The following is a 25,355-nucleotide window of genomic DNA, read 5'->3' on the forward strand; positions in this document are numbered from 1 at the left end:
GCCTGGTGGTTCAGACCACAGCGCCACCTGCTCCTACTTGGAAGTAAACCCCACTGGGACTTAATTCAAAAGAAATATATCTAAGAGTTGACTGCAGATTTAAATACACTGAACCCCACATTGAACATAGCGGGGTTTGCTTCTAAGTAAACTTGCGTAGAATCATGCAGCACTGATGATTTGGGAACAATTTCCGCATAGCTGACTTGTCAATTAGACCTTGTTGATCACAAGGTCTGAGTTTTAGTGGGTCTGAGGTCAATGGCTGCAAAGGACTATTTATAACCAAGTTGGAGTAGATCTACTGAAATCAATGAATCTATAAAGGTAAAGGGACCCCTGACCATTAGGCCCAGTCGCAGACGACTCTGGGGTTGCGGTGCGCATCTTGCTTTACTGGCCGAGGGAGCCAGCCTACAGCTTCCAAGTCATGTGGCCAGCATGACTAAGCTGCTTCTGGTGAACCAAAGCAGCACATGGAAACGCCATTTACTTTCCCGTCGGAGTGGTACCTATTTATCTACTTGCACTTTGACATGCTTTTGAACTGCTAGGTTGGCAGGAGCAGGGACCGATCAACGGGAGCTCACCCCGTCTCGGGGATTCAACTTGCCGACCTTCTGATCTGTAAGCCCAAGGCTCTGTGGTTTAGACCACACCACCACCTGCGTCCCGCGAGTACACCTATAATGAATCTATAGGTGTACTCTAAATAGGACTAACCCTGGATACAACCCTAAACCATTTTAAACAAATAATCTTTTTCTCCTCTCTCGTTAAAAAAGTATGACTGAATTAGGGGGCAATGGATGCCAGTGTGGTGCATCACCATTGGTCAGGCTGGCTGGGGCTGATCAGCGTTGGTGTCCAGCAACATCTGGGGTGCAACATATTTGCTACCCCTGAATTAGGATACATAAATACTCTGCACTGCCCCCGTCTCTTTTGTCATTTTGCACTACTACAGCTTGATGCACTACAGATTGACTTCCATGGACATCAGTGGAACTTCTTCCCTATGGGAGAGGACTGTTGTTCTCATATGTTGCTTGTGGGCTTCTTGGGGAATTTGTTTGGGCACACTGGGAAAGAGGATTAGATAGGATTTTGGTCTGTTCCCACTGAGCTCTTAAAGAGCAAAGGCAGATTGCAGGTGTTTTGCACCACATCAAATACAACAGAAGACAAAATCCATCACAATCCAGTAGGAGATGAGAATTTTGTCTGCAAAAGTTTGGTGTCTGCTGATTTCTTAAGAAAGGTGTGCTGGGAAACTGGACAACAGTTTCTTTGTTAAAACTCCAACATTTAATAGTGTGTTTAATCTCAAGTTAGATCTGATTATTATTATTATTATTATTATTATTATTATTATTATTAACGTTCAGCTTGACACATCCAGAAATATGTAATATTTGGATAAAGAGAACAGGATGGGACAGAAGCAGCAGAGTGATGTTTGGTGTTTAGAGGACAAATGAATAACCAAGTTCACAGCTGCCTGGGGTTGTCAAGATGATTCAGGAGCAAAAGGGCTGTTGATGCTTTGGTTAAAAATATAACAAAACCAAAATGGTTCTAGTAAAGGAGAATCTGTTGCCTGTCTGATCTTGTTGGGCTACAAGTCCCATCATCACTGGTTCCAGGTTAAGCTGGCCTGGGTGGATGGGGTTTGAATTTGAAGGTCCCCGCTAGCTGTCCTACAATAGACCAGATTTAACAGTTCAAAATGTGCAATGCAAGCCTACACGTTTACCCAAACCAGTCTCACTGTGTTCAGTGGGGCTTTCTAAAGGGTATGTAAGTGCATAAAAGTGCAATCCCAACCCTATCTACTCAGAAGTAAGTCCCATTGAATTCACTGGGCTGTACTACCAGGTAAACTGAGTCAGGATTACAGCCTTAATATCTAAAGAAAAGGGTGTGGGAGGCTTAGGGCTGTATCTGCTAGTCCTACTCAGAGTACTCTCATTGAAATCCAAGCAAACAATAAGGGATGCAAGAAGAGAATTTGAGGAGCTCATCTCCCTCTTCTGATCATTCCATCAGTGCAAACATTTCTGAAGTATTCATATTCTCCCAATGTCCCCATTGAGCAAGGACGCTGCCTGTCTTCTGCTTTCTGTCGGTTTTCTGCTTGTTTGGACTTTTGAAGGAAATTTGAGGAGCGTCTTTTAATAATGTTGTTCATATTCACACTTCTGCTACAGAGACAATTCTTTAAGGTTTCAGGGTTGTGCCCAATGCTAATTCCACTTAGAGTAGACCCATTGAGATCAATGAACCCAAGTCATGTTCATTAAAAACATAAGAGGCGGCCTGTAGGATCAGGCCAGAAGCCCACCTAGTTCAACATCCTGTTTTCAGTTTTCACTATATGCACTGTGTGAAGAAGGACTTAGTTTTCTCTGTCCTGAATCTTCCAACATTTAGCTTCAATTGATGTCCACGAGTTCTAGGGCAATGAGGGAGAAAAACTTTATCCACTTTCTGTATGCTATACATACTTTTACACACTTCTAGCATGTCCTCTCCTACTCACCTTTTTTTTTTTTTTAAACTAACAAGTCCCAAATGCTGCAACATTTCCTCATAGAAATGTCACACAAACCCCTTTTGGTTGCCATTTTCTGGACCTTTTCCAACTCCACAATATCCTGTTTGATGTGAGGCAACCAGAACGGTACACATAGTTCCAAATGAAGAGTTGTATAACAGCCCTGTGACATCAGCAGCTTTCTTTTCAATTCACTTCCTAATTCTTCCTAGCATGAATTTGTCTTTTTCAGAGCTGCTGCACACTGGGTTGACATCTTCATCAAGTTCAAGGTCTCGTTTCTGGTCAGTCACCAAGTTCAAATCCCATGAGCGTATACATGAAATTAATAATTTTTGCCCCAACACCCACCCACTACTTTGCACTGAATTGCATTTGCCATTTTATGGCTCGTTCGCTCAGTTTGGAAAGGTTCCTTTGCAGCTTGTCACAATCTCTTTTTGTTTACCGTATTTTTCGCTCTATTGGACGCACCGGACCATAGGAAGGGGAGAACAGGAAAAAAAAATTTTTCTTGTTCTCCCCCTCTAAGTCAAGGTGCGTTCTGTGCGTTCAAGGTGCGTTCACCAGAAGCCTCCAGAGCCCAGCGGGAGTTGCCGCTGGGCTCCGGAGGCTTTGAGTTCCTTTCAACCTGCTCTTTGGGGCTGGCGGGGGAGGGAGCGCTGCTTTCCCCCACCGCCAGCCCCAAAGACCAGGTTGGAGAACAGCGGGAAGGCGGCACTCTGCCTCCCCGCTGCTCCCCTGACTTGTGGGGCTGGCAGTGGGGAAAGCAGCGCTTCTCCCCACCGCCAGCCTCCAAACCAGGTCGGGGAACAGCGGGAAGGTGGCGCTCCGCCTCCTTGCTGTCCCCCAAGCATGTGGGGCTGGCGGTGGGGAGAAGCACTGCTTTCCCCACCGCCAGCCTCCAAACCAGGTCAGGTTTGGAGGCTGCTATCCACAAGCCTTGGGAGCTCGGCGGGAACTCCTGCCAGGCTCCCCAGGCTTGCGGATATCTGCCTGAAGCCTGGGGTGTGAGAGAGGTCGGTGCGCACCGACCCCTCTCGCTCTCCAGGCTTCAGTGAAAGCCTGCATTCGCTCCATAGGATGCACACACATTTCCCCTTCATTTTTGGAGGGGAAAAAGTGCGTCCTATTGAGCGAAAAATACGGTAATTTATCCCGAACGGTTTAGTATCAGCAGAAAACTTGGCCACCTCTCTGCTTACCCCTAAACCTAGTTCGTTTATGAACAGATTGAAAAGCACAGGTCCCCATATACTGACTCTTGTGGGGCTCCACTTTCTACACCCCTCCTCCAGGAGAGTGGTCCCTTTATTTCTACTCTGCTTCCTGTTACTTAACCATTTTCTGACCCACAAGAGGATTTCGCCACAAGAGGATTCCTTGACAGCTGAGCTTACTCTGAAGTTTTGGGTGAGGTACTTCACTGAAAGCTTATTGAAAGTCAAGGTACACTGTGTTAACTGGATTACCTCTGACACTCTCAAGTAACTAATAAGTTAGTGAGACAGAACTTATCCTTGCAGAAGCCATGCTGACTGTTTAGCAAGGCTTCTGCTTCTATATGCTCATTTTATCTGTAAAAACATTTTCCACCAGTTTTCCCAGGACAGATGTTAAGCTAACCAGCCTGTAATTTTCCAGACAATCGTATACCCAGTTTTCTGGAAGTAAGTCCCATAGATATGCACAGAAGGTTCATGCTGTTAGCCTGGATCCAACCAAGTGCATTGAGAGTAACCAGATGTCCCTGGTTTCCAGGGACAGTCCCCAGATTTGCAAATTTGTCCCCAAATTCTGTTCCCAGACTTGCAAATCTGTCCCCGGGAAACGTGGCAGTGGCAGCCTCAGCAGCCTGGAAGCGCAGTTGGCTCTGGCTGGCTACAGGAGCTGCTTGCTGCCATGGCACCTGCCATTTTTCCTCTCTGGAAAGTCCCCATATGATGTGTCTTGTGCACAACCCATCACATGGGGACTTCCAGAGAGGAAAAACGGGCACCACGGCAGCAAGCCACTCCTGAAGCTGGCCAGAGCCAACTGCGCTACCAGGCTGGCTCTGGGCTGCTGACTGCCGCTGCCGTTGCCACTGCCGAAGGGGAACCGGGGATGTCCGGCAGTACAGATCTCCTGCCCCCTTTCCCCTTTGATTTGACAGATCGGGGGAGGTTCAGGAGTTGCGGGTGGGCGTTGCCCAGTTTTTTAAAAAAACTCTGCGCATTTATGTTTCACAGGGTGGTGAAGGACTTTGCACCTTGCCTGGCAGAGAAACCTCGTGGCTTGCGCCCCTCCTGGACAATGGCCACCCATCCGTGACTCCCGAGCCTCCCCCAATCTGTCAAAACAAAGGGGGAAGGAGATTGGGGAAGGCTCAGGAGTCACGGGTTGGCGGTGCGCTGTTGCCCAGTTTTTTAAAAACTCTGCGCATTTTTGTTTCACAGGGTGCGAAAGAAGGGCTTTGCACGTTTATACAATATGCATGTTCGTTTGGGCCCAGGGTCTTTTGCCTCATCATCCCCACTACTGACTCCCTGTTGCTAGTCAGCTTCAAAAATAAAAAATTGTCCCTGGATTCATTGAAAAAAATCTGGTAACCATGGAGTAACTTTTGGTAGTAACCTATTCTCATGGGACCCTACCTTGTACCAAGTCCATCTAGCTCACTATTGTCTCCACTGGCTGGCTGTGACTCTCCAGGGTTTCAGGCACAGGGCATTGCCATGCCTACCTGGAGATGTCAGGGGTTGAACTGGGACCTTCTACATGCAAAAGCAGCTGCCCTATCACTGCAGTACAGCCCTCCCTCAGGCAATTGTTTTAGTGCAGGGAGGGTGACAATTTCAGGGATCTTGAACGTGAAAATGAGGGCCTTGTGGACAAAAAGGAGTGTCCCCGTTCTCACCTGTGTGGTGTTGGAGGACAAAACTTAAGAAATTATATTGAGGCACCAGCTGTATTACAGCGTAAGATCTCATGGACTATTTATCTGGAAGAGCCCATTCATAATGGCAGCAAGAGCGATAGTTGAAGGGGTGGTTGCTATAAGAAGGAGATACAGTGGTACCTCGGGTTAAATACTTAATTCGTTCTGGAGGTCCGTACTTAACCTGAAACTGTTCTTAACCTGAAGCACCATTTTAGCTAATGGGGCCTCCTGCAGCCGCCACGCTGCCGGAGCACGATTTCTGTTCTCATCCTAAAGCAAAGTTCTTAACCTGAAGCACTATTTCTGGGTTAGAGGAGTCTGTAACCTGAAGCGTATGTAACCTGAAGCATATGTAACCTGAGGTACCACTGTACTGGGATTCAGTTAGGACTTGTGAGGAATTTGATGCATGAGACATTAGTCACCGGAGGAGCTAATCTGCTAATCTGAGTAAGGCACGTTTCAAAAGCAAATGCTAAAGTGTACTCAGTGCGTGTGTTCACTAAGGGCTGGAAACTTGTGCATCTGGTTTGACCACTTGCATGCCCCGGCTGCACAGGAATGTCATCCCATTCCAAAGGATCCAGTCAGACTGGCTTTGAATCGGGACGGGACCAAAGCAAAGTACTGGTGGATTCCTTTCCATGCCTTTTCCTCATGCCTTCTGTCTCCACCCCAAGAAGCTGAGGTCAATGTTAACCTTTGGGACTCAATGCCATGGGAACCGTTTGTCCAGCAAATGTCAAAGAGCAGAAGGCTAGAATGGCAGATCTCTCCCCTACTGCTTCTGTTGAAAGGAAATGTAGGCACGGTATACCTCTGAGCTGAGATTTCACAGGCCTGACCCAGACTCCTGTTCCCGTGGTTTCACAATGAGGGATTTCCTCCTATTTCTTCCTAACACTTTCAGTCTTCACCATGAGCCTGTAGGCATGACTCCAGCTTCCCTTCCAACCATTTTATCTATCATTCTTTTTGCCTGTTCATATAGTAGAGCAAGACTTTAGTCTTCCGCCCAGTTTATCAACATAACCTGAATCTAGATGTTATCCCAAAGCTACCATGTTTTCATGAATAAGGAACGGAATTGGCCTATGGCTGCAGTTTTTGTGCAGACAGTGGGAAGAAAGAGCTCACACATTACATAACCCTTTTCAGCCCAGGGGTCAAACTCCCTTCTGGGGGTCTGCATGCAGAGCAAGAAGTGTACTGTATTTTTCGCTCTATAACACACACCAGACCATAACACGCACGTAGTTTTTAGAGGAGGAAAACAAGAAAAAAATATTCTAAACAAAATAGTGGATATATGATTTTTGTGGTTCATGCTGTGGCCACAGACATGTGATCTGACAGTGAGATTGGAGTAGCCCAATGCAAAAATCCTGAGGATCCATGTGGATCCGTGCTTTGTAACTACGGAGGAGGGAAGGAAGGGGAACCATGGATCCTCTGCTCACGACTGCAACAGATCCCCCCCCCCGCCACCCGCAGGCATTCGCTCCATAACACACAGACATTTCCCCTTACTTTCTAGGAGGAAAAAAGTGAGTGTTATGGTGCAAAAAATACGGTAACTTTATCTTTGCACGGTCTGCTGAATCTTCTATTCACACTCATGAGCTCCTCTGTCCTCCATTCCAACAAGCAAATGGCAGTGATCAGACACATTTGTAAGACACGTTTCAGGCAGGTGAGGAAGGTGCGAAGGTGAGCTGCTGAGGCATGTGGCCCGGGCCAGAAAGAGAGGGAGGCTTGAAGGTGCACATTTGGCCATGGGCCTGCAGTTCCCCAGCTCTGCATTACGGATATGGACCCTAGGCTTTGGTTCAACATTCCCAGGCTGTCAGGTCTTGATTCAACAAACTAGTCCCATCCGTGGAAACCTGTGCTAAGGCTACCACTAGTACAGTAGGGCTTCCCCCTTTATCACCCCCATTGGCTCTGGAGGGGGTTCAGCAGAACCCCCATGACAGCATCCAGGGGAAGGAAGGAGGGCAGATCATTCCACAAGGCAAGCGGAAACGCTTGCACTGATGGAATAATCTGCTTAGCACTATGTTGAATTCCTTTGCTTTTTTAAGAACTTAAAATATGAAATTCCACACCAAGGTAATTCTAATTCTGCACACACCAAAAGATGGATTCTGCAGTCTGTATATATTATAGAAATTATTAATGGCAAAGGGATAAGGAGCTGTAAAGAGTAGGGCATCAACCCCACATCATTATCTGGGACAGAGCAACTGCATTAGGTTGCATTAAACCAGAGGTGGGAAACCTGTGGCCCTCTGGAAGTGGCTGGACTACAACACCCAGCAGCTCCAAGCAGCAGTCAGTGGTGAAGGATTCTGGGAACTGTAGTTCAACAATATATGGGGGGAGGGGCTTCAAATTTTCAATCCCTGCATTGAGCAGAGCAGCAGCCCAAGGGAGGAAGCCTGCCTGAGGGAGCAGATTGATGGTGTATTCAAGGGCAACAAATTTAAAGTTAAAATAAATGTGCTCAGCACCATCTTGCCTGTGAGTTGGAAGAGAGCACAAGGGTCATCTAGTCCAACCCCCTGAAATGCAGGAATCTCCAGCGTGGGAATTGAACCTACAACCCTAAGATTAAGAGTCTCATGCTCTACAGATGGTGCTATTCAATCTCCAAAGACCTGCTTCTTGCCTTGCATCCTGGCCTGGGGCCCTGAATCTCCAGCTACAAAAGCTGAGGCAGCTGAACAGAGTCTTGGGCTGGGTTATTGTTTAGGGGTTTTGTTGTTGCTGTTATTTATATTATTTTATATTAGTTTTATGATGATTTACATGGAAATTGCTCGATTTGGTTGTGCGCTTTTTTGTTTTAATTATTCTCTTTGACTACTTTTGTATTTCATGTTCTAAGCCACCTTGACCATGGTTTTAACTATGGCCAATTTGCAGCTGATTGACCAAGACCCTGCCAGCTGATTATCCTTCTTTATCATAGCTGCACCATTGTGGAAGCCTGATTTAATGCAGCAGAATGAAGTGGTAAAATCTTAATAGACTGTACCACCACTTCAAGGGAAGGGGGTTGCCATTTTTGATTGCTTCCTGCAAGTAACACACTGGGAGAAAGGTTCTATCCCAGTATACTTCCCACTATACTAGTTTACAAAGCTCCCCCCCTTTAAATCACAGGAAAGCATTCAAATAATTGACAACTGAAGGTCACGTCACCTTATTCTACTCCATGTGTGGACCAGGTCTAGTACATATCCTCAGCTTGTTCCAGCTCATATCTTACGGCAGGAAAAAACATTTGTAGCTGCTTTCTGCCTGCTCACTTACCTAAAACAGGATAAGCCTTGACTCTTCTCCTGACCAAACTTGGGTCTGCTCCCTGCGGCTTAGCCAATAGCACTTCCCCTATTCTGATGGCTGCACAAAGCACTTGCAAAAGCTCATTTAGCCATGGTTTGACTAGCTATTTCAATTGAGGGAAGCAGGCTGCAACTGCTTACCAACTATTTCCCTCTGCCCAAATGGCAGCAAATATGAGGGCTGGTTATCAGAGGGTTGGTGACTGCTCCTCCAGGGTTGATGTTACATGGTGCCAATGTAGCAACAATAGATAAGCTGGCACTGGCAATTACTTAAGGCATGGTGCCTGGCTACTCTTCCGCTTTCTAGAAAGCTGGTCTGTGATGTGTAAGATATGAAAGCTGGTCTGTGATGTGTAAGCAATGAAACAATTAGTATAAAATAAAGGTTTTTCTCTGAATAGTCCCTGCTACCTGTTAGCCAGCCACAGTTGTACGGAGACACATACACATCTCTTTGGATTGGAAATGCAATCAAATGCCCATTCCTGGCTGCCACGTGGTACTTAAAAACCTGTTCTTCCCTACTGGTTGTAGGGCACCAACTGTAACGATGGGTCACTGACCCTTTTGGAGTCTTTCCAGGAGAAGAGCAGTAGATGGTGCATCAGGGATGAGAGGGCAAGTGAGGAATGAAGTCCAGCTCAAAAGAACAGATCAACCAGAGATATTGTGCTTATTTGTTCAACTGGTCTTTCCCCCGTCTAATACAAAAGCTCAACTCTAACATACGAGACATAGCTTCACTGGATGGCTGTTGTCTAAAACAGCCTTCAGTCATGGAACCCACCAGGCTCCTGAGAATCTCAGATTCCATTTTTAAAATTAAGTTGCCAAAATGGAGATCCTGAAAGGTAAAAAGGGTGAATATAACATGGGGGTGGGGAGATAAAGGAACTCCTCCTTCAATCTTCTTCACAGCGCTCTACGTTTTCTAGTAAGTCTATTACAGGCCTTGCCATCCCTTATGAGGCCTGGCTAAAGGAATGGTTACCAGTTAAGTAGCTTGTGTGTGTGTGTGTATCCTCCGCGCATTGCAGTGTATTGCAAATCTATTTGATTACTTTACTCGATCAAACAAGGCAATATTTACATGATTTATTCTGCTTATAACGATCTTGCAGAATTTGGCATTTCTGGTCAAGGAATTTTAATATCTAATTGGCAGTAAACCAGCACATGGAGTGGGTCCAAGGGCACATCCAAGTGTGGCCCCTGTGCACCGTTCAGTTCGAAGAAGCTGATAACCAGTGGCTCCATCTACAAACTCTTGTGGGGGAATCATGGGAGCTGAGCATAAAGGGATCCCTGGAGAAGCAAGGAAAGGCGACCCATGAAAGGGTTTTGTAGGAACAAGAAAGCACATCAGAGGAAGAGGCTTGGATATTTTGCTTTGTTTTCATACTTCAAGTACACCCTCACCTGTTCCTGCTTCATTTTCTCATTCTGCACAAGGAAGTTAAGCACCTCTCTCACAGGTGAAACACAAAGGGGTTTTTTTTGGGGGGGGGGAAGAGAGAAGTAGAGCATAGATCAATACTTTATTTCAGGCACCAAATACCACTTTGAAACCTGTCTTCCTAAAGCAGTAGACTACCTACCCACTTCCCTCCCACCCCTTTTCAAAGCTGCCACTCTGCAGCCTCAGAAAGCAATGCCAAGGGGGCAGGACCTTTAGCAAATCCCAGCCCTTCATGAATTTTGGACACAACACGAAGCTGCAGGAGTAGTTGAGTGCACTGGTGCTGTGCCCCTTGCATGAATGGGGAAGGCAGAAACGTTTGTTCACACCCAAGATTCGAGAATAAAAAATAAATGGCCACATTAGGTGGATTGTATAACCACAGCAGTAATTAGGAAGACACCACACTCGGAAGAGGCAAGATCTTTCTTTTCTAGGAGTTAATTGACCTTCAGGCCAGCCTGCCAACAGTCTAGGGTCCTCATGGGACAGGTTCGCCCGCCATTTGCATGGGTCCCAACTGTGGGGTTCAAGGTCTACTTTCATCACAGGACAACCTGGGACCTTCCCAACATTGTAGAGTTGTCGCCTACAGCTTCTGAGCTTGTGCCAGAGTCCATTTTGTTACCAGCACCTCCTTTCCACGATGCAGCTAAAGGCCTGGCCCATTCCTAGGAAGTGCTGACATGGAATGACAAGTGGTGTGTTCTCCAACCCCCCCGTCCCTCCTCCCCCGCTGCTAGGCACAGGGAGAATAGAAGAGTCAGCAGCGGGAGAGGCCAAGAAAGCCAACAAGCAGAGCGTCAGGGAGACCACATGGCTGGGCAAAAAGTCGGGAGCCTGTGGTGCACTCCCAGATGTCAGGGGCCACACGTGAACAAACAGGGACTGACACCCAAGTGGGAAAGAGAAGAGAGGCTGCCACGTGGAGCAAGAAAAAGCAGCCATGGAGGTGGTCCTCCTGTAGATGACCACAGCTGTTCCTCAGAGATGAAGGCGGAGTGATTTCAAATGGTTGCAGGTTTAGGGACCCACTCCACTGAAGACCCTTCCATTAGAAGCCAGGATACTAGTGTTAAAAGGGAGCAGGTGAAAGAACCGTTAACACACTGCTTAGCCCCCCAACCCCCTTCATGCTTGAACATTATTATATCCCCAGCTCCCAAGGGTGAGGGAACCTGGTGGGCCCTGCAGTCACACTCTGCTTCCACAGAAGCAGCTGAGCTTCTCTCCGCTCTCCAAAACCCAACCGGAAGAGTCCACCTTCCCACCACCCTATAAGCAAACTGCAACCCTCCCATTCAAAAGTGGGGAGGTCTCACTTAGGATTGGATCATATATATAGATATATTCAGTAATGAAGGAACGGCTGATGAAGGGGGAAGCCCAGCATGCCCCAGTTTGTGCGTGTTCCAGCTCCTTGCAGAGGAGGTCCAGTCCTTCTCTCGCTTCTCCCCCAAGCACATTGGAGGTTGGATGCAAAGAGCCAAAAAATGACGGGGCAAAAGGGCAGCCGAAGGAGCTTTGATCAGCAGCAGCAGAGGAGGGGAGGGGTCCCAGGTATTATCATCCTTCCTGCCAAAACATGCACCTAAGGGGTGTCAGGCGAACACAGGAGATGCAAACGAGTTATCAACTTTTGTCTGAGCCACTGTCTCTGTGCAGGGCACTCTTCTTCATGCTTTCCAAGTACTCCTGTTGTGACACCGCCAGCACCGAAGCCAAGATCTCGTCGTCATCCCAGTCGCTCAAGCCTGGCAGAAGACAAAGGGGTTGAAGCGGTCACAGGTGGAGTCATGGATCACTAGACTCCCACCACTAGCCGTTCTCCCACCACCTCTCACACACAGCCGACCATGCGCACTCGACTGCATCATAGTTCCATGTCCACCCCATCCTTTGCCACCACAGCCGCTGATGCTCCAGACTGGATGCTTTCACCTTAATGGCCACAATAAGACTCCACAAGGAGTGGCGAAAAAATACTTCATTTCAATGCTCCAAGCATTCCTGTTTGAGTTAGCAGTTTTCAGTTTCTGGCACTCAACCTAGTTCATCTGAAAGCTCTCACCTCTTTTTGTTTTTGTAAATTAAAATCTGAATTTTACACAATTTTGGAATTGCAATTCTTTCCCCCCTTTTTTTGCTGTACTCACAGGGCTCTATTATCCATGATTATTTTTTATAGCACTTATTTTCCTCCTCCCCACCCACCCTACTGCCCACCATTTCCATAGTGTGAAGTCAGGGAAGAATTAGGCAGGAAGACCACAAACGGAGGTACATAACCTCCTCCTCCCAAAGAAACCAGCTGACTCCCAAGAGATTGTGCAAGGGCCAGGGAAAACGAGAGAGCTAGTTGCAGTATCTCGCGAAAATCCTGGTAGCTTTGCCCTGAATCTTAGGCAATTTCCAGGGTTTTACTTTTTGAAATATGGCAACCCTGCTGAAAACTTCAAAATGAAAACAGATCTGAGGTGTGTTTCCAGCAGCCCAGAAATCCTCACTTAAAATAACTGCTCAAGCTGTCTGTCACCTTCCCACAAGGCCTGGCATTTTTAGATTTGCTCAAGCTCAGAACGACAAATTTTGACCTGTCTCCTCTTCATATACACACTAAGCAGTTATATATATTGTGAAAAGCAGCCACTGAATGCAGGGTTCTGTACTGGAAAACTGAAGGAGTCTCCAGCTACAGCATCAGAATGCCTGGAAAGAAAATAAGGTTCTGAATGGCTAAAGCGCCACCTTCCTTAACGCCTGAATGCTTGGCTCACGGGAGGGCACTTACCAAATGCTGTTGGTGACATCTGCTGCATTATTGCCCGACACTCCAGGGCTGGATACAACGATACTAAGGGAGGGGTTGCTCGGCCACCGCCTGCAGAAAGCTGGCTGCTTGTACCTGGGTAGGTGTGCAGATCGATGGTAGAATTATTTGCATGCAAAGGGGACATTCATCTCCTAAGGGCCAATTCTCCAACAATGCCCTGCCCCCTGGTATTCCTTTAAAGGCAATTTAAAGTTAACAAGTTTGCAGGTGTTTTCCTGTGATGGATAAAAGAGTCTGAACTCTGACATGTATATTAGTCTGACCATATTCTGGCATAATTTACCTATTCTCAGGTTGCCCCTTGATAGAAACCAGAGTATATATTGTGGGATGGCCAAAATCTCAGTGTTTTTTTATTTTATTTGTGTGGTTGTTGTTTTTTAAAAATTTATCTCTCTATCAAACTTTTTTGTATACAGCTGTATAGTAAAAATATCAGCGACTTACAATTATTAGCCTAATGAATATTAGACAGACATATGCACACACAGAGCCAAAAGATGAAGAAATTCACAGGCAGAACCTCCTGCATTCTTTATTGGTAACTATCCTGCCCCCTTTTTAGGGCCGTGTGGATTTTGTCTGGTATACTAGACATCAATTCAACACCCTGCAACTCTCTGCAATAAAATGATCCAGGGAGTCACCCGAGGCAGAGGTCATTATCCTGCACTAGTGAGTCCTCTAGTCTAAGTGACTGTGCCAGCCACTCTTTGGCCTCCTTTAGGCCTGAGAATAGAGGGGCCTCTGTGAGGACTCAAATCCCTCTCTGCTGTGAGATAAATATTAATCCAGAATTGCAAGTCATTATGATGGAGGGCTACTAACCCCTTGCTCTGCTGGCCTCACCACTTTTCTGTTCTAATAGACCACCTCCCCATACCTTAAGATCTTCCAAATCCAAAACTGACAGGAGGTGAAATCTGTGGATGAATGAATGGGGAATCCCTCCCATTCTCCTGTGGCACCTCAGCAGTAAAACAGCCTTTCCAGGTGGGCCTCTCTGACTTTCCAAGTTCACTACTAAGTGAAAAGTTCCCTCTGCCTCTGGGATATTTAATTCTGTTGTGTTCAGCTTACTTAAAGGATTTTCGCTTCCAACCCTGCAGGCTCATTTATGGCTTCCAACCCATTTACAGCTAGATCTTATCGGTTGGAGAAACGCTTTATGCCTGGCTTCTGCTGTATAGGACTGTTGTGCATTTTTATTTTACTTACTTCATTTATTTTAAGGGTTGTTTTTAAACACAGTCAGTGTGAACTTCCTCAAGCAATGCAACTGGAAAGGCGCTCCATTTTTTTAAAAAAAATAAGGTAAGGAAAGATAAATATCTTGTCCTTTCCCTCATTCCCCACTTTGGCTGCTGGATAGCTAATCTCCCCTCTCTCCTATCTCTTCAAAATGGCAGTGAGGAAGCAGCTGTGGAGAAATATACCACAGTAGTGCATAATGGCAACTGCACCACAGCCCTTCTGCAGCTTCTACAGGACCACAGTGTTTTGAAGCAGAACAGCACTATGAAGACTGGATCAAGACAGAACAGCACTATGGTGTCTACAGGTGTGGTGGAAGCGGCAAACTGCATGACCTTGTCCTGTCACCTGGACAACCAGAAGGAGCTCAGAGGGAGCTATGTGGCTTGCAGGTGTTTTGTGTGCAAGAAGAATGTGCCTGACCCCTGGGGGAAAACACGTTTGATCTGCACATGTCCCAAGTCACAACCAAGCTTGTCTCCCTGTGATGTAACGGCCGCCTCACCCAGCCCCTGCCATAGCTTAAGCCCTCTTGCTCCCCACCCGGAGGAGTCATTCCGCTCCCTGCTCTGACCCATGGGGCACTTACCAGGAGCACACGGCGAGGGGGGCTTTGTAAGTGCTAGAGCTGCGGTGCTCCCAGGGGAAGGTGGCTTGGCAGCATTCAGCTCATTGTGCAAGTCGGGGTGCTCTGGGGAAGACGCCGAACTGCGCTGGCGTGGAGAGCGGCCGCTCCATTCTTCCAAACCGCTGGCTGCAGCCGCCGTGGCGGAGCTGCAGGTAGCGCTGGCTTTGCAGGGCTGTGGAGAAGGGGAAAGGTAGAGATGCTATTCAGGGCCAACCATCTTCTTGATCAGTTTCCCTGAGCCAGGCCAGTATTACAGCCAGTCTCAACAGAAGGGAAGACTCACTTCCCCATCTCTAGTGATCCCCGAGATGTCCCCAAACCCTCATTTCCCCTTCACACATGGAGGAAATAAACCAAACCTGTCTGGCCTGCTTTTCCTGGTCACGCAGCCACTGCAAATAAGACTCCCTGGCAACCTGCTCCTCAATGGCCTCGTTGGTTGCTTCCCAGTCAGTTGCTCGCTTCTTATCTTCTAACATTTGCTGCTCAATCCATGACTCCTCGGATGTCTTGATTGCGTTCTTCATCAAGGACTGCTCCGCATACTACAGAGAGGGGAGGGAGTTCAGCAAGCCCACTGGAGTCCCAGGCTCAAACCCGCTGCCCAAGTTTGGTTGCATGTTTTAAACAGCAAAAGGAGATAAGCCCTCTCCGTCAAGAAAACAACCACAGGGGCAACTATACTTTAGCACGCCTCCTGCCAGCGCAAGGATTTCCGCTTGCACAGCAGGACTCCTTCCACCCTTCCCCATTTGTTTCAGGAGGCACCCCCAAGCCTGCCAAGCAGATATGGGAAAGGTGTGGGATACATGCAGAGGAGAAATCCTTGGGCTGACAGGATATGCTATGGGGATTCTGCCCACAATTGAAATAAAGAAATCTGGGTGAGAGTGGGAGGAACTTGCCCAAAGGTTGTCTTGGAAGAGCACATATCTATTCAATTTCCCCCTAGTAGATAAAGGAAAGGATGAGATTAATTCATCTTAAATGCGGCTGGACAAGCTTTGTCAGATCTGGGGGAGGAAACAGACAATAGTCTCCTAGCAGCCATCAGATAGCCTTCTCCAGCCTCTTTGAGGTTCGCTTGGAAGTGGCTGGGGAAGGCATCCTACAGCTACTACCTCTTTACATGCTTCTTCACCCTGCTCTGCCAGAATCGCCACACGGCCACATCAGAAATGCGATGGTGATTGGCAGGCCCAGCACTCTGGACAAAATGCCCCATCCTTCAGAAGGGTGGGTTGATTCAGCCCCACCTCATTCACCAGATGAAGCTGAGCAATATCTGAGGCCTGGGGGAGAGGACCTCTAGCGCCTCCATCTGCCCCATTTGCCAGCAGAAAGAGCCACCTGGAGAGGAGAGCAGGAGGAGAAGCTGTGAGACGAGCGAGTGGCTGGTTGGGGGGCTGTACCTCCTGCTGCCTCCCTGCCAGCAGTGGCGCCACCACTCCCTCCCTGCACCATCATGCCTTCCCCCTCCCCACAGGCGAAGCCGGCACCCTTGCTGCCATCTCCTGCCCCTTGTGGCTAGTACCCAGCACTAGCCATGACTTGGGCATTCACTGCTGCTGGAGGCTTGCCATTTCCTGTTCCTTGACCCTGGCAGCTGCAGCAGCACACTCCTCTTTGGGGCAACTCAGGGGTGTGTAGAAGGGTGTGCTGCCACAGGGGTTGAGGAGCAGGAGGCAGCAAGCAGCTGGTAATGGCGGACACCCAGCTGTGCTGAGTGCTGGGAACTAGGAGACGGTGAGGGGCAGGAGGTGGGGGGAGCTGCAGTGGGGAGTTTGTCTCTAGCAGCACAATGTCCTGGGCCATTCCTGGCACCATGGAATTTTCTTTTTTAAAAATATATTTTTATTGATTTTTACATGAAATTTCCAAAAAAACCCATACAACATATTTTCTCATCTTATTCAGTGTTTTGGACTTCCATCAACCACATCTGAAGATTTTTCAATCTTTATCAATCTGCATTTCATTAATTTCACTATTACTTTTAATAGTCCTTCACTAATAGTTCTCTTCAAACTTTTCTCTGCAATATTTCACATAGTCCTCCTTACAAAACTTCTTGCAATCCCACTAGCGTAATCTGTTGATTACAATTGCTTTTCAGATAGTTCACATATTTACTCCAGTCCTCTGAGAATCTCTGATCCCGCAGGTTGCAAATCCTTCCTGTCATCTTGTCTAATTCTGCATAGTCCAGGCACCATGGAATTTTCAAAGGGTAGCAGCTGAAACAGTCATTGTAGTAGCAGCAGCAACTGGGAACTTCTGACTCACTTGCCTGATTTGCTTTGCAAGGGCATTTTTAAAGCCATGCCCTACCCGCTCTGCACCTGGCACCAAACATAACATTAGGGGTGTGGCAGGTAAAGATGCAGCTAGGCCAAAAGAGAGCTTGCAGGCAGCACCAACCAGCCAGCTGCCAGTACCTGAGAACAGCCCTGTGCAAAGCCCCATGCCCAACACATAATATTATTCTATTATGTATTATTTTTTGCTTGTTCTCAGTAGCGTTGGAGCCCAGTTATTAGGCAGAAAGGCAGGATATAAACACATGCTGGTCCCACTTTCTGAACACAATGCTTTCCCAGGAAATCATTCGTTAGGCGAGCATTTAAATTATTTCCTATGGGAACATTTCAAATTCATGATTTGTCCAATCTCCCTCCATGGTTTCTTCCTGAAACGGCTGCAACCAATTAACAAAAGCAAGCAAATTCGGAAAGCAAGATTTTCTATTTCAAATTCATGCAACACCACCAAGCTGAGTAGCTGATAACAGCAAGACGAGTTAGAAACCTTTTATAAAAATAAAAATACACAGATCATACTGCAAAGTTACACGATCAGGCACACATCTTAGTCAACTGATTTCCCACTGCCCTCTCTTTATCCATCAAGCCTTACCTTGCCACATCCCAACTTTTCAACCCCCAGAGGACACCCTGGTAGTGAGGGATACTGAACTTCTCGGCTAAAGAGACCTCCCTTCCCCAGAACCCATCCAGGAAAGACTCACCCCTGGCTTGAAGGAGGGCAGCCCCAGTCCCACACCAATGGTAGCCTTGTTGGGGTTCACCACAGAGTTGTAATGTATGTTGCGGTGATAGCTCACTCGGATGGGCTCATCCTCATTCTGATGGATGCCATGGAAAGTGTTGATGGGCTCTGGAAGGGAAAGATGGCAGCTCAGTGCGAGGAGTAGCATTATCCCTGCCCTTTGCCCAAACATGCTGGATGCCATCACCACGCTTTATAGGGGCAGCTGAGAGGCTGGCATCCCCAGCCCAGGGCTGGCATGGGCAAGGGTTAGGGGACAGGAAGTAGGAGCCATGCATACCTGTGCCATACTGGTAAACCTCCACAGGTCGATTGTACATCTCTGCCATGGCCTGCATCTCAATATGGTTGCCGTGACAGTTGTTTTTCCGTTTCCGGTTGATGTAAGTGGTGAAATCTTCTGTTACGTAATTGGAAAAGTAATCGGCATTCTTCATCTGCAATGTGAAAGGGCCTCAAGGTTAGAAGGACGGAGAAAGGCTCCCATTTGGGGCAAGAAACAGCACGGGGAGGTGGGAGAGCCTTTTCTAGGAAAGGATTCTTGGCACAAACCCATTAGGAGAGCTGAACCTGCAGAGAACAAGGGGCGCCCATGCTGTATTAGAACTGTTTTGCTCAAGGAGGGTTCCACACATATGGGGCAGTGGTTGAACAACTTAATCATGTTGGGCCATTGGGCATAATGTGTAAAGTGCTCCAACCATGGAATTAGGACATTTAACATTATTACCCCAGTCACATGGAAGCTGTAAACACACGATACATACATACATGCAGCAGCAGCAGCAGCAGCAGCTTCAGTATAGTTGGAGTAATGCTTAAGAGTCCCCTCAGTGCCAACAGGATTCCACAAGGGAAGGGCCTGCCAAACACCTTTCAAGCAGTTTATGGATGGCTCCATGAACTGCAATTTTAAGAGTGGAGATATACATATACCTATGTGTGTGTATTTATCTGTATAATTTAGAGGTGGTTGGGAGAGGAGGAGAAAGAACAGTGGCTGTAGCATCAGTTGTACCATTTCAAAGGAGGAAGGGTATAATATTTTCATAGGAAGAATGTCCTTAGTGCCCAGAAGTAACAAGCTGGAGAAGAAGCGAAAGCCAGGAATTTAGACTGGCAAGACTCTGTTCTTTATTGGCTGCCTGTGTTCACAGAATACAGAATGCCTGCTACACACAGTCCTGAAGGTCAGGCTTAGAGGTGGAGGCAGAAGCCCACCCTCCTCTAGATTCCTGCTGTAACTCACCAAGTAGTCCATACAGTGCTTCCTGACCACTTCATGCATGTCTTGGTCACCATATACCTGGTCAGCTGCAAAAAGAAATGAGAGATCATCACTGACCCAACCCAACAAATGCTTACCTTATAAGCAGAAAAGAGAGACAGGTTTGGAAGCACCTAGTTTTCCTTGCATGTAGCGCAGCTTCATAACTGAAGTTGCTGATTTGCACCAAGTGAACCCCAGATCAGTTTCTTATTCCTCCAGTACTCAAAAACCCTGGGATGGTCCCACTGAGTGCTGTCTTCAGCATTCCAAGGGAGGCGCGTGTGGCTTTCCTCTCGTCTGCAAGCTGTGCATCATGGTTCTCTTCCCCCACAGTACAACAAACCAAGCAGATACAAGTGCTGAAGGTGGCCTTTCCCCCGACCCCCCAGCTCCAAACCCAAAGACAGCAACCAACATTTGGCTCCCAAGCTGCAGACACTTCTTGGGCACCCTTAAATCTTCTAGCTGGGGTTAGCTTCTTTAGTATTTCTCATTGCCTATTCTGATTTCCAGCCACCAAATGTGCCAGATGTAGAGTTGGCGAGAGCACCCTTTAATCCTCTTGCTTTGAAAGGCTTTCTTTTGGTCCTCCTTTTTTGTAGCCTTGTACCATTTTGCTTGCTGTTGATTTATGGCAGTTTATTGCACTCTACTGAATATTTTGTTCTTTTCATACTGCTGTTTGGGGCCCTTTGGCTAAAAAGCACCATATAATTAATTATAATTTGGAAGCATGTAACCCTGATATCATGTGCCACCCAGAGGGACCTGACTGATCACATATTTAGGGTCAGGAAAGGAAAACCTCCTCACAGGACAGATTTTGGTTAGTAGTTGAGGTTAAGGCTTGTGGCTGCAACACACCTACTCAGCCTGCAAGTACAGTGTTACCTGAACTATGAGGACCTGCCCTCTTGACACTGATAGGTCAGATGAGTTCTCAAGCAGAAACCAAAACAATGACTTCTGCTGGGTCAACAGGGCTATTCACACCATTGCCTGCTATTGCACCCATACCCCCAAATTGGCTCTGGGGGCTTGGGAGACCCATCAGAACAGCACAACGGGGGGGGGGGTGAGGTGTATGGGGATTGTTCCATGTGGGAAGCTGAAATGCTTTTGTTGATGGAACATTTGACATAGTGCTACCTTAAATTCCTCCCAGAGTCATTTATTCCATTAGAAAAACATTTTAATGCTAGTTTATCTAGTTTACAGCTGGAAAAGTAGTGGGCCTATTTTTTCTACTTTTTCTCTCTCCCCTGATTTTTTGTTTGGTGCTATATCTGCAACACACACACAGAGCTCGTTTCTGCACAGGCTGGGTCACCAAAAGCTTTAGTTGAGTAATCTAACAATTAAAACCTATTGAAACCGGGAGCCACAGTTCCATTATTTGTCAGCTAATCCACAACAAGGCAGCTAATGAAACTGATCAGAGCCAGTACTGAAACTGACAGATGCGCTGAAAAGTCAGATCTTACAGATTTTTCAACATCACAAAAACTCTTTGCAGATGTGCAACCATTTCCAGGGGCAAGTGTAGAAAAACAACCAGATGCCAGCTCTGGGAGCATCAGAGAAGCAAAGGTTGCAGCAAAGTGGATTACCTTGGAAGGCAAAGTAGCTGAGGGGTGGTCACAGATATCTGAAACCAATTACTGAAAAGTGCCAAAATCCCTTGCTATTTTGAGTTGCCTATATGGTCTCTACTTCAAAATACTGCTGTTAACTGAAAAGAAGTTAGGATTCAATATGCAGCACCCACAGGGATCCCGAAGCAACACCATATTGAGACTCTAAGAGATTCAAGCCTCAATTCTCATTAAGGCATAACAAACTGAAATCAGTAAGTTGGCTTCGCGTGGTTCAAACTTATCCATGGCTCTGGGGCAGTCAGCTCAAAAGAAAATAACGTAAGGTGCAGGAAGAAGAGGAGAGAACAGCCTCCTGAGTTTGGAAAGGACTGGGATGGGCCAGTTCAGGAAGCAGCTGGGAGAGGGGTCACTGTGCAAGAAACGAGAAAACCTAGTGAAAAAGCAGTTTCAACAGCATTTGTGGCAAGTATAGAGAATTCCAGTCATAATCAGGGGACTTGGGTTATAAAGCTCAGCAACAAAGAAATCCAAATGACTCTACTGAGCTACATGCCATGTCCTGAATCTCCCACCCAGCCCAATCAACTTACACTGAGGGAGGCGGAGAGAAGAAGCTATCCTGGGATGCTTGTCAGCAGCCCTTACCTGGGAATAGTGTTTTGGGGAGGCACATTCCTGATGTGGAGCCAGTGGTGGCAGAGACAGGAGAATGAGGCTCAGATCATCACCACACTCAAAGGTGAGAGTAGAAGAGAAATGCCAGGAAGAAAAGAGACCTGTGACAACCACACAGGACCACAAGGTCAAGAGATAGCATATGGGAAAAAGTTTCTAAGCCCAAGAGTAGCAAGTGCTTTGTACATAGCGAAGCGTCTTGGGATGATGCCTCTGCTGCTTCTCCAAACACAGCAACTTTCTCCTCCTTCTCTTCTTCTACACTTTCCATCAATCATTTCCCCTCCCTCTTCCCCTTGCTTCCCTTCCCATGCCTGCTTTTTTCCTACTTCTTCTCTCATATTCCGCCCTTTGAACCTTCCCCTCCTGCCTCCACAGCCTGTTCGCAACCACTGCTACCACCTATGCTTCAGGAATTGGAAAGACGTTCTTGCACCCTCGGTGCATCAAACACTAGGGCTTCTCTTTTCTGAGCCAAACAAGAGCCACAAAGACTCTACAGGCCACCCATAAAACAAACAGCAACAATACCCCCAAGCCAAACTGGGGTCCGTAAGAACTGTAGCCATAAAAGCTCCAGTGTGGGGAGTAATGGTGGCTGTTTTTGCATCACCATATCTTGGTGCCAGAGGTGACAAACTCCAGCAGCACCCTCCAAAACTATAATAAGACAATAGCACAAGCCCCATTCAAATCCTCTTGTGCCACACCTATTCCTTCTGGGGATTGTGCACAGAGTACATTGTGCTCCAACAGTCAAATCCATTTGACTTGTGCCCAGCTGCCTTTAATGGCATCCCAATGCACCCGCTTCAGCTTGCCTTGCAAGACATCCATATGATGGAATGGCAGTGGCTCTTAACCTTCCCAGTTAAGTAGTAGATTTGTAATACTGAAAGCCTCCACAGCATGAAGAGAAGATATCCATGCCTGCCTCAAGGCACCATGGAATTAGCAGGTAAGAAGAAGGTGGCTTGCCTTGTATGGCAGCCCTTGTATGTACCCATGAACAGCAGGATGTTGAAAATGGCACATGGGACGGTGTAAGGGTGGGGACCCCAGCATCACTCATCAAACACAAACAGATCACCTTCAAAACATTGTGCTAGTAATTTCATGGCATTTCCTATAACAGTGCAAGGGGGTGAAGAGGCAGTTCCCTATATGTACGTGGTAGCAATAGGACACTGCCTTCTGAGTCTAATTTTCTAGGCCCCTCAAGGTAGCAGCAGGAAAGCAAGACAGAGAGTTTTTTGGCGGGCTGTGCAATGCATCAAGGGAGTATGTGACTCATCTCTAACCTCTATGTAAACAAGGATGTGGTTTCTGGTGTGGGGAAGTAGAGCTGGCAGTTCCAGCAAGTCACATGGGCATCGGCTTTTCTACGAAACTTCTGTTGTGGTCACCACCCCAAGCCCCATTTTTGTTGATCATCTGTGCACGTGCACAGAGGCCCGCTCAGTAAAGACACAAACAGAAATGAAAGCCCTAGTCCATGCTCCAAAACATACCCTAGGAAGAATTAGGGCCATGATAAAACTTTGATAGGAAATGGGAGGCTACAGTTGAATACAGTTCTTTTCTCCGTTAAGGAAGGTTTATGTTGCATGCTTATTGTGCTTGTTTTGTTTTAACTTGCATTTTCAGTTTTTGGTACTATAAAGTGGAACCTCGCGTTACGTACCGCCCTCTTTACGAATGCTTCAAGTTACGAGCTCTGCTAAAATGGAAGTAGATGCCCCTTGTTGCGAACTTTGCCCCGGGATGTGAGTGGAAGTTGTGCGCTGCCAGCGCAGCAGGAGCAGGAGGCGCCATTAGAGAAAGCACACCTCATGTTAAGAACGGTTCCGGGTTACAAATGGACCACTGGAACGAATTAAGTTTGTAACCGGAGGTACCACTGTACTCTGTTTTGTTTTTTGTGAGACACCTTGAGAACCCCTGACTCCCAGCCTATATTTCAGGCTGATCCATCGTTATTCTTAGAACAAAGCTATAAAACATACGATGGCTTTCCACAGCCTCCTTCCTCGAGATCTGGAGGGAGGGTAAAGGTGACAGGAAACTTAGTGTAACATTTCAGGGCCTGATGGTTACATCTTAAAAAGTAGGTAATAGCAAAATTGCTAAAGAGGAGAAACACAGAAACAAAAGCAGCCCCATTTCATTTCATTGTTCAGCTTTTACATGACTTCTAAGAACACCTACTGAAATTATTCAAAAGCTGACATAAGATTGGGTGTTTGAGGGCAAACTTTCTGAGTTCACATACTATGTGAGGCACAAGTGGAACACAACACCAAGCACAACCACAAAGACAGGCAAACAAAGCTCGCTGTATGTATCTAAAATGTCTCTCTGACCCAGGGACTTGCCAGTAAAGCAAGACATGAGCATCGCTGAAACTCCTGGGTGATTATGCCTCATACAGTTTCAATCTCAAAGCAGTTCAAATTCACAGAATTTCCAAGGTATCGCTGCTGGTTAATAACTCACATAAAAGTGTCAACAATAAGCTCAAAGCGTTTCTGTGAAAAGTTCAAAACATGGTGCTTCTTTTCTGCTGCCTTTTTATAGGATGGGAAGTGGTTCTTCATGCTTTTTACTTTTGGCAAGCCTGTAAGCCAGTGAATCTTGAACAGCTTATTCAGGACACCTGGCACCAGCAATGAGCTTTGCATGGTGGGTCTTTGCTCTCATGCAAAATCAGCCGTCTCAGAGGTAAGCCCTCTGCCATTGGCCTGAGTAACCTGATGTCACAGCCAGTGATAATGAGCAACTGCAAGTCTGGGCAATTTTGTTTCAACCATTGGCCCAAGTTAAATATATTTATGCCAAAAGATTTTGAAAGCTGGCTCACATCAGCGGAATGGTCTCTAAAAACAGCCAGCTTCTGTTTTGGAGGCATTACTACAATCACTTCCTCTGTATCTGCTGTTCAGGGGTGAGTTTCAGTGCTCCTGTAGCCAAAAAAGCACCACCGAGGCACAAGGCGCAGGTATCAGCCGGTCTGGGGAAACTCCAAAGGCAAAACAGAATGATTTTACTGCAGGACTTGAATCACATTTGAAGATGGAAAGAGGCTGTAATATTTCCCCACAATATTTCCCCACATCATTTTAAAATATTTCCAGTATTTTAAGTGTGATAGTGCATCTTTTAAATGTATGTAGGTGGGGTAAATCCCATCTAAGGTCCCGTGAATGGGGGGGGGGGGTTTAAATCTCATTATCTGAAGAGAAAGCTAAGAAAGAAAGAAAGAAAGAAAGAAAGAAAGAAAGAAAGAAAGAAAACAAGAGGCGAGTGGGAGCATTTTGAAGAATACTTTAAAAAAGAGTGGTATTAAGGTTAGCTGGCAAGTGGGATAAGTCTATGAGCGGCAGTAGACAAGACAAAGGAATGGAAAAGGGAAATAATAGAGGGGAAAGGAAACATTAGAAAACTAAGAATATGAAATAGGATGCCAGTAGAAGATAAGCCGGGAAGTCTATATAAAACTAAGCTAAGATATGAATGGATGTAATATGTAAAATGTAAAAATAAGAAGATACCACCCCCACAAGTCCAACTCATGCCTTTTCATAACATATCCTCTGGTGTGGTGGTTGTCAATGCAGTGCCAGTGTGCCCTACCCATCAGTAGGACACCTGCAAAAGGACTCAGTAAATGCACCCTCAAAAATTCACAATGAACAAGTGACTGTTTGCCCTCCTGCTCGATTTCTGTTTGGACTGG

General features: G+C 46.7%; 1 protein-coding gene across 2 annotated transcripts in view; it reads right to left on the bottom strand.

Moving 5' to 3' along the window:
• Positions 1 to 9,913: 9,913 nt before the first annotated feature.
• The window catches only part of OTUD5 (OTU deubiquitinase 5), a 48,850-nt gene continuing 33,408 nt past the window's right edge, over positions 9,914 to 25,355 (bottom strand). For both annotated transcript variants that reach the window (XM_082205455.1, XM_082205454.1), the window contains exons 3-9: positions 19,326 to 19,390; positions 18,357 to 18,513; positions 18,036 to 18,184; positions 15,367 to 15,552; positions 14,969 to 15,179; positions 13,084 to 13,197; positions 9,914 to 12,046 (exon numbers count right to left, since the gene is read on the bottom strand). In XM_082205455.1, coding sequence (XP_082061581.1) covers positions 11,925 to 12,046; positions 13,084 to 13,197; positions 14,969 to 15,179; positions 15,367 to 15,552; positions 18,036 to 18,184; positions 18,357 to 18,513; positions 19,326 to 19,390 — 1,004 coding nt within the window. In that variant the 3' untranslated portion in view covers positions 9,914 to 11,924. The remainder of the gene's footprint in view (positions 12,047 to 13,083; positions 13,198 to 14,968; positions 15,180 to 15,366; positions 15,553 to 18,035; positions 18,185 to 18,356; positions 18,514 to 19,325; positions 19,391 to 25,355) is intronic.

This window comes from Podarcis vaucheri (assembly GCF_965113315.1).
Source record: "Podarcis vaucheri genome assembly, chromosome: 17".
In the NCBI taxonomy this organism is placed as follows: domain Eukaryota; kingdom Metazoa; phylum Chordata; class Lepidosauria; order Squamata; family Lacertidae; genus Podarcis; species Podarcis vaucheri.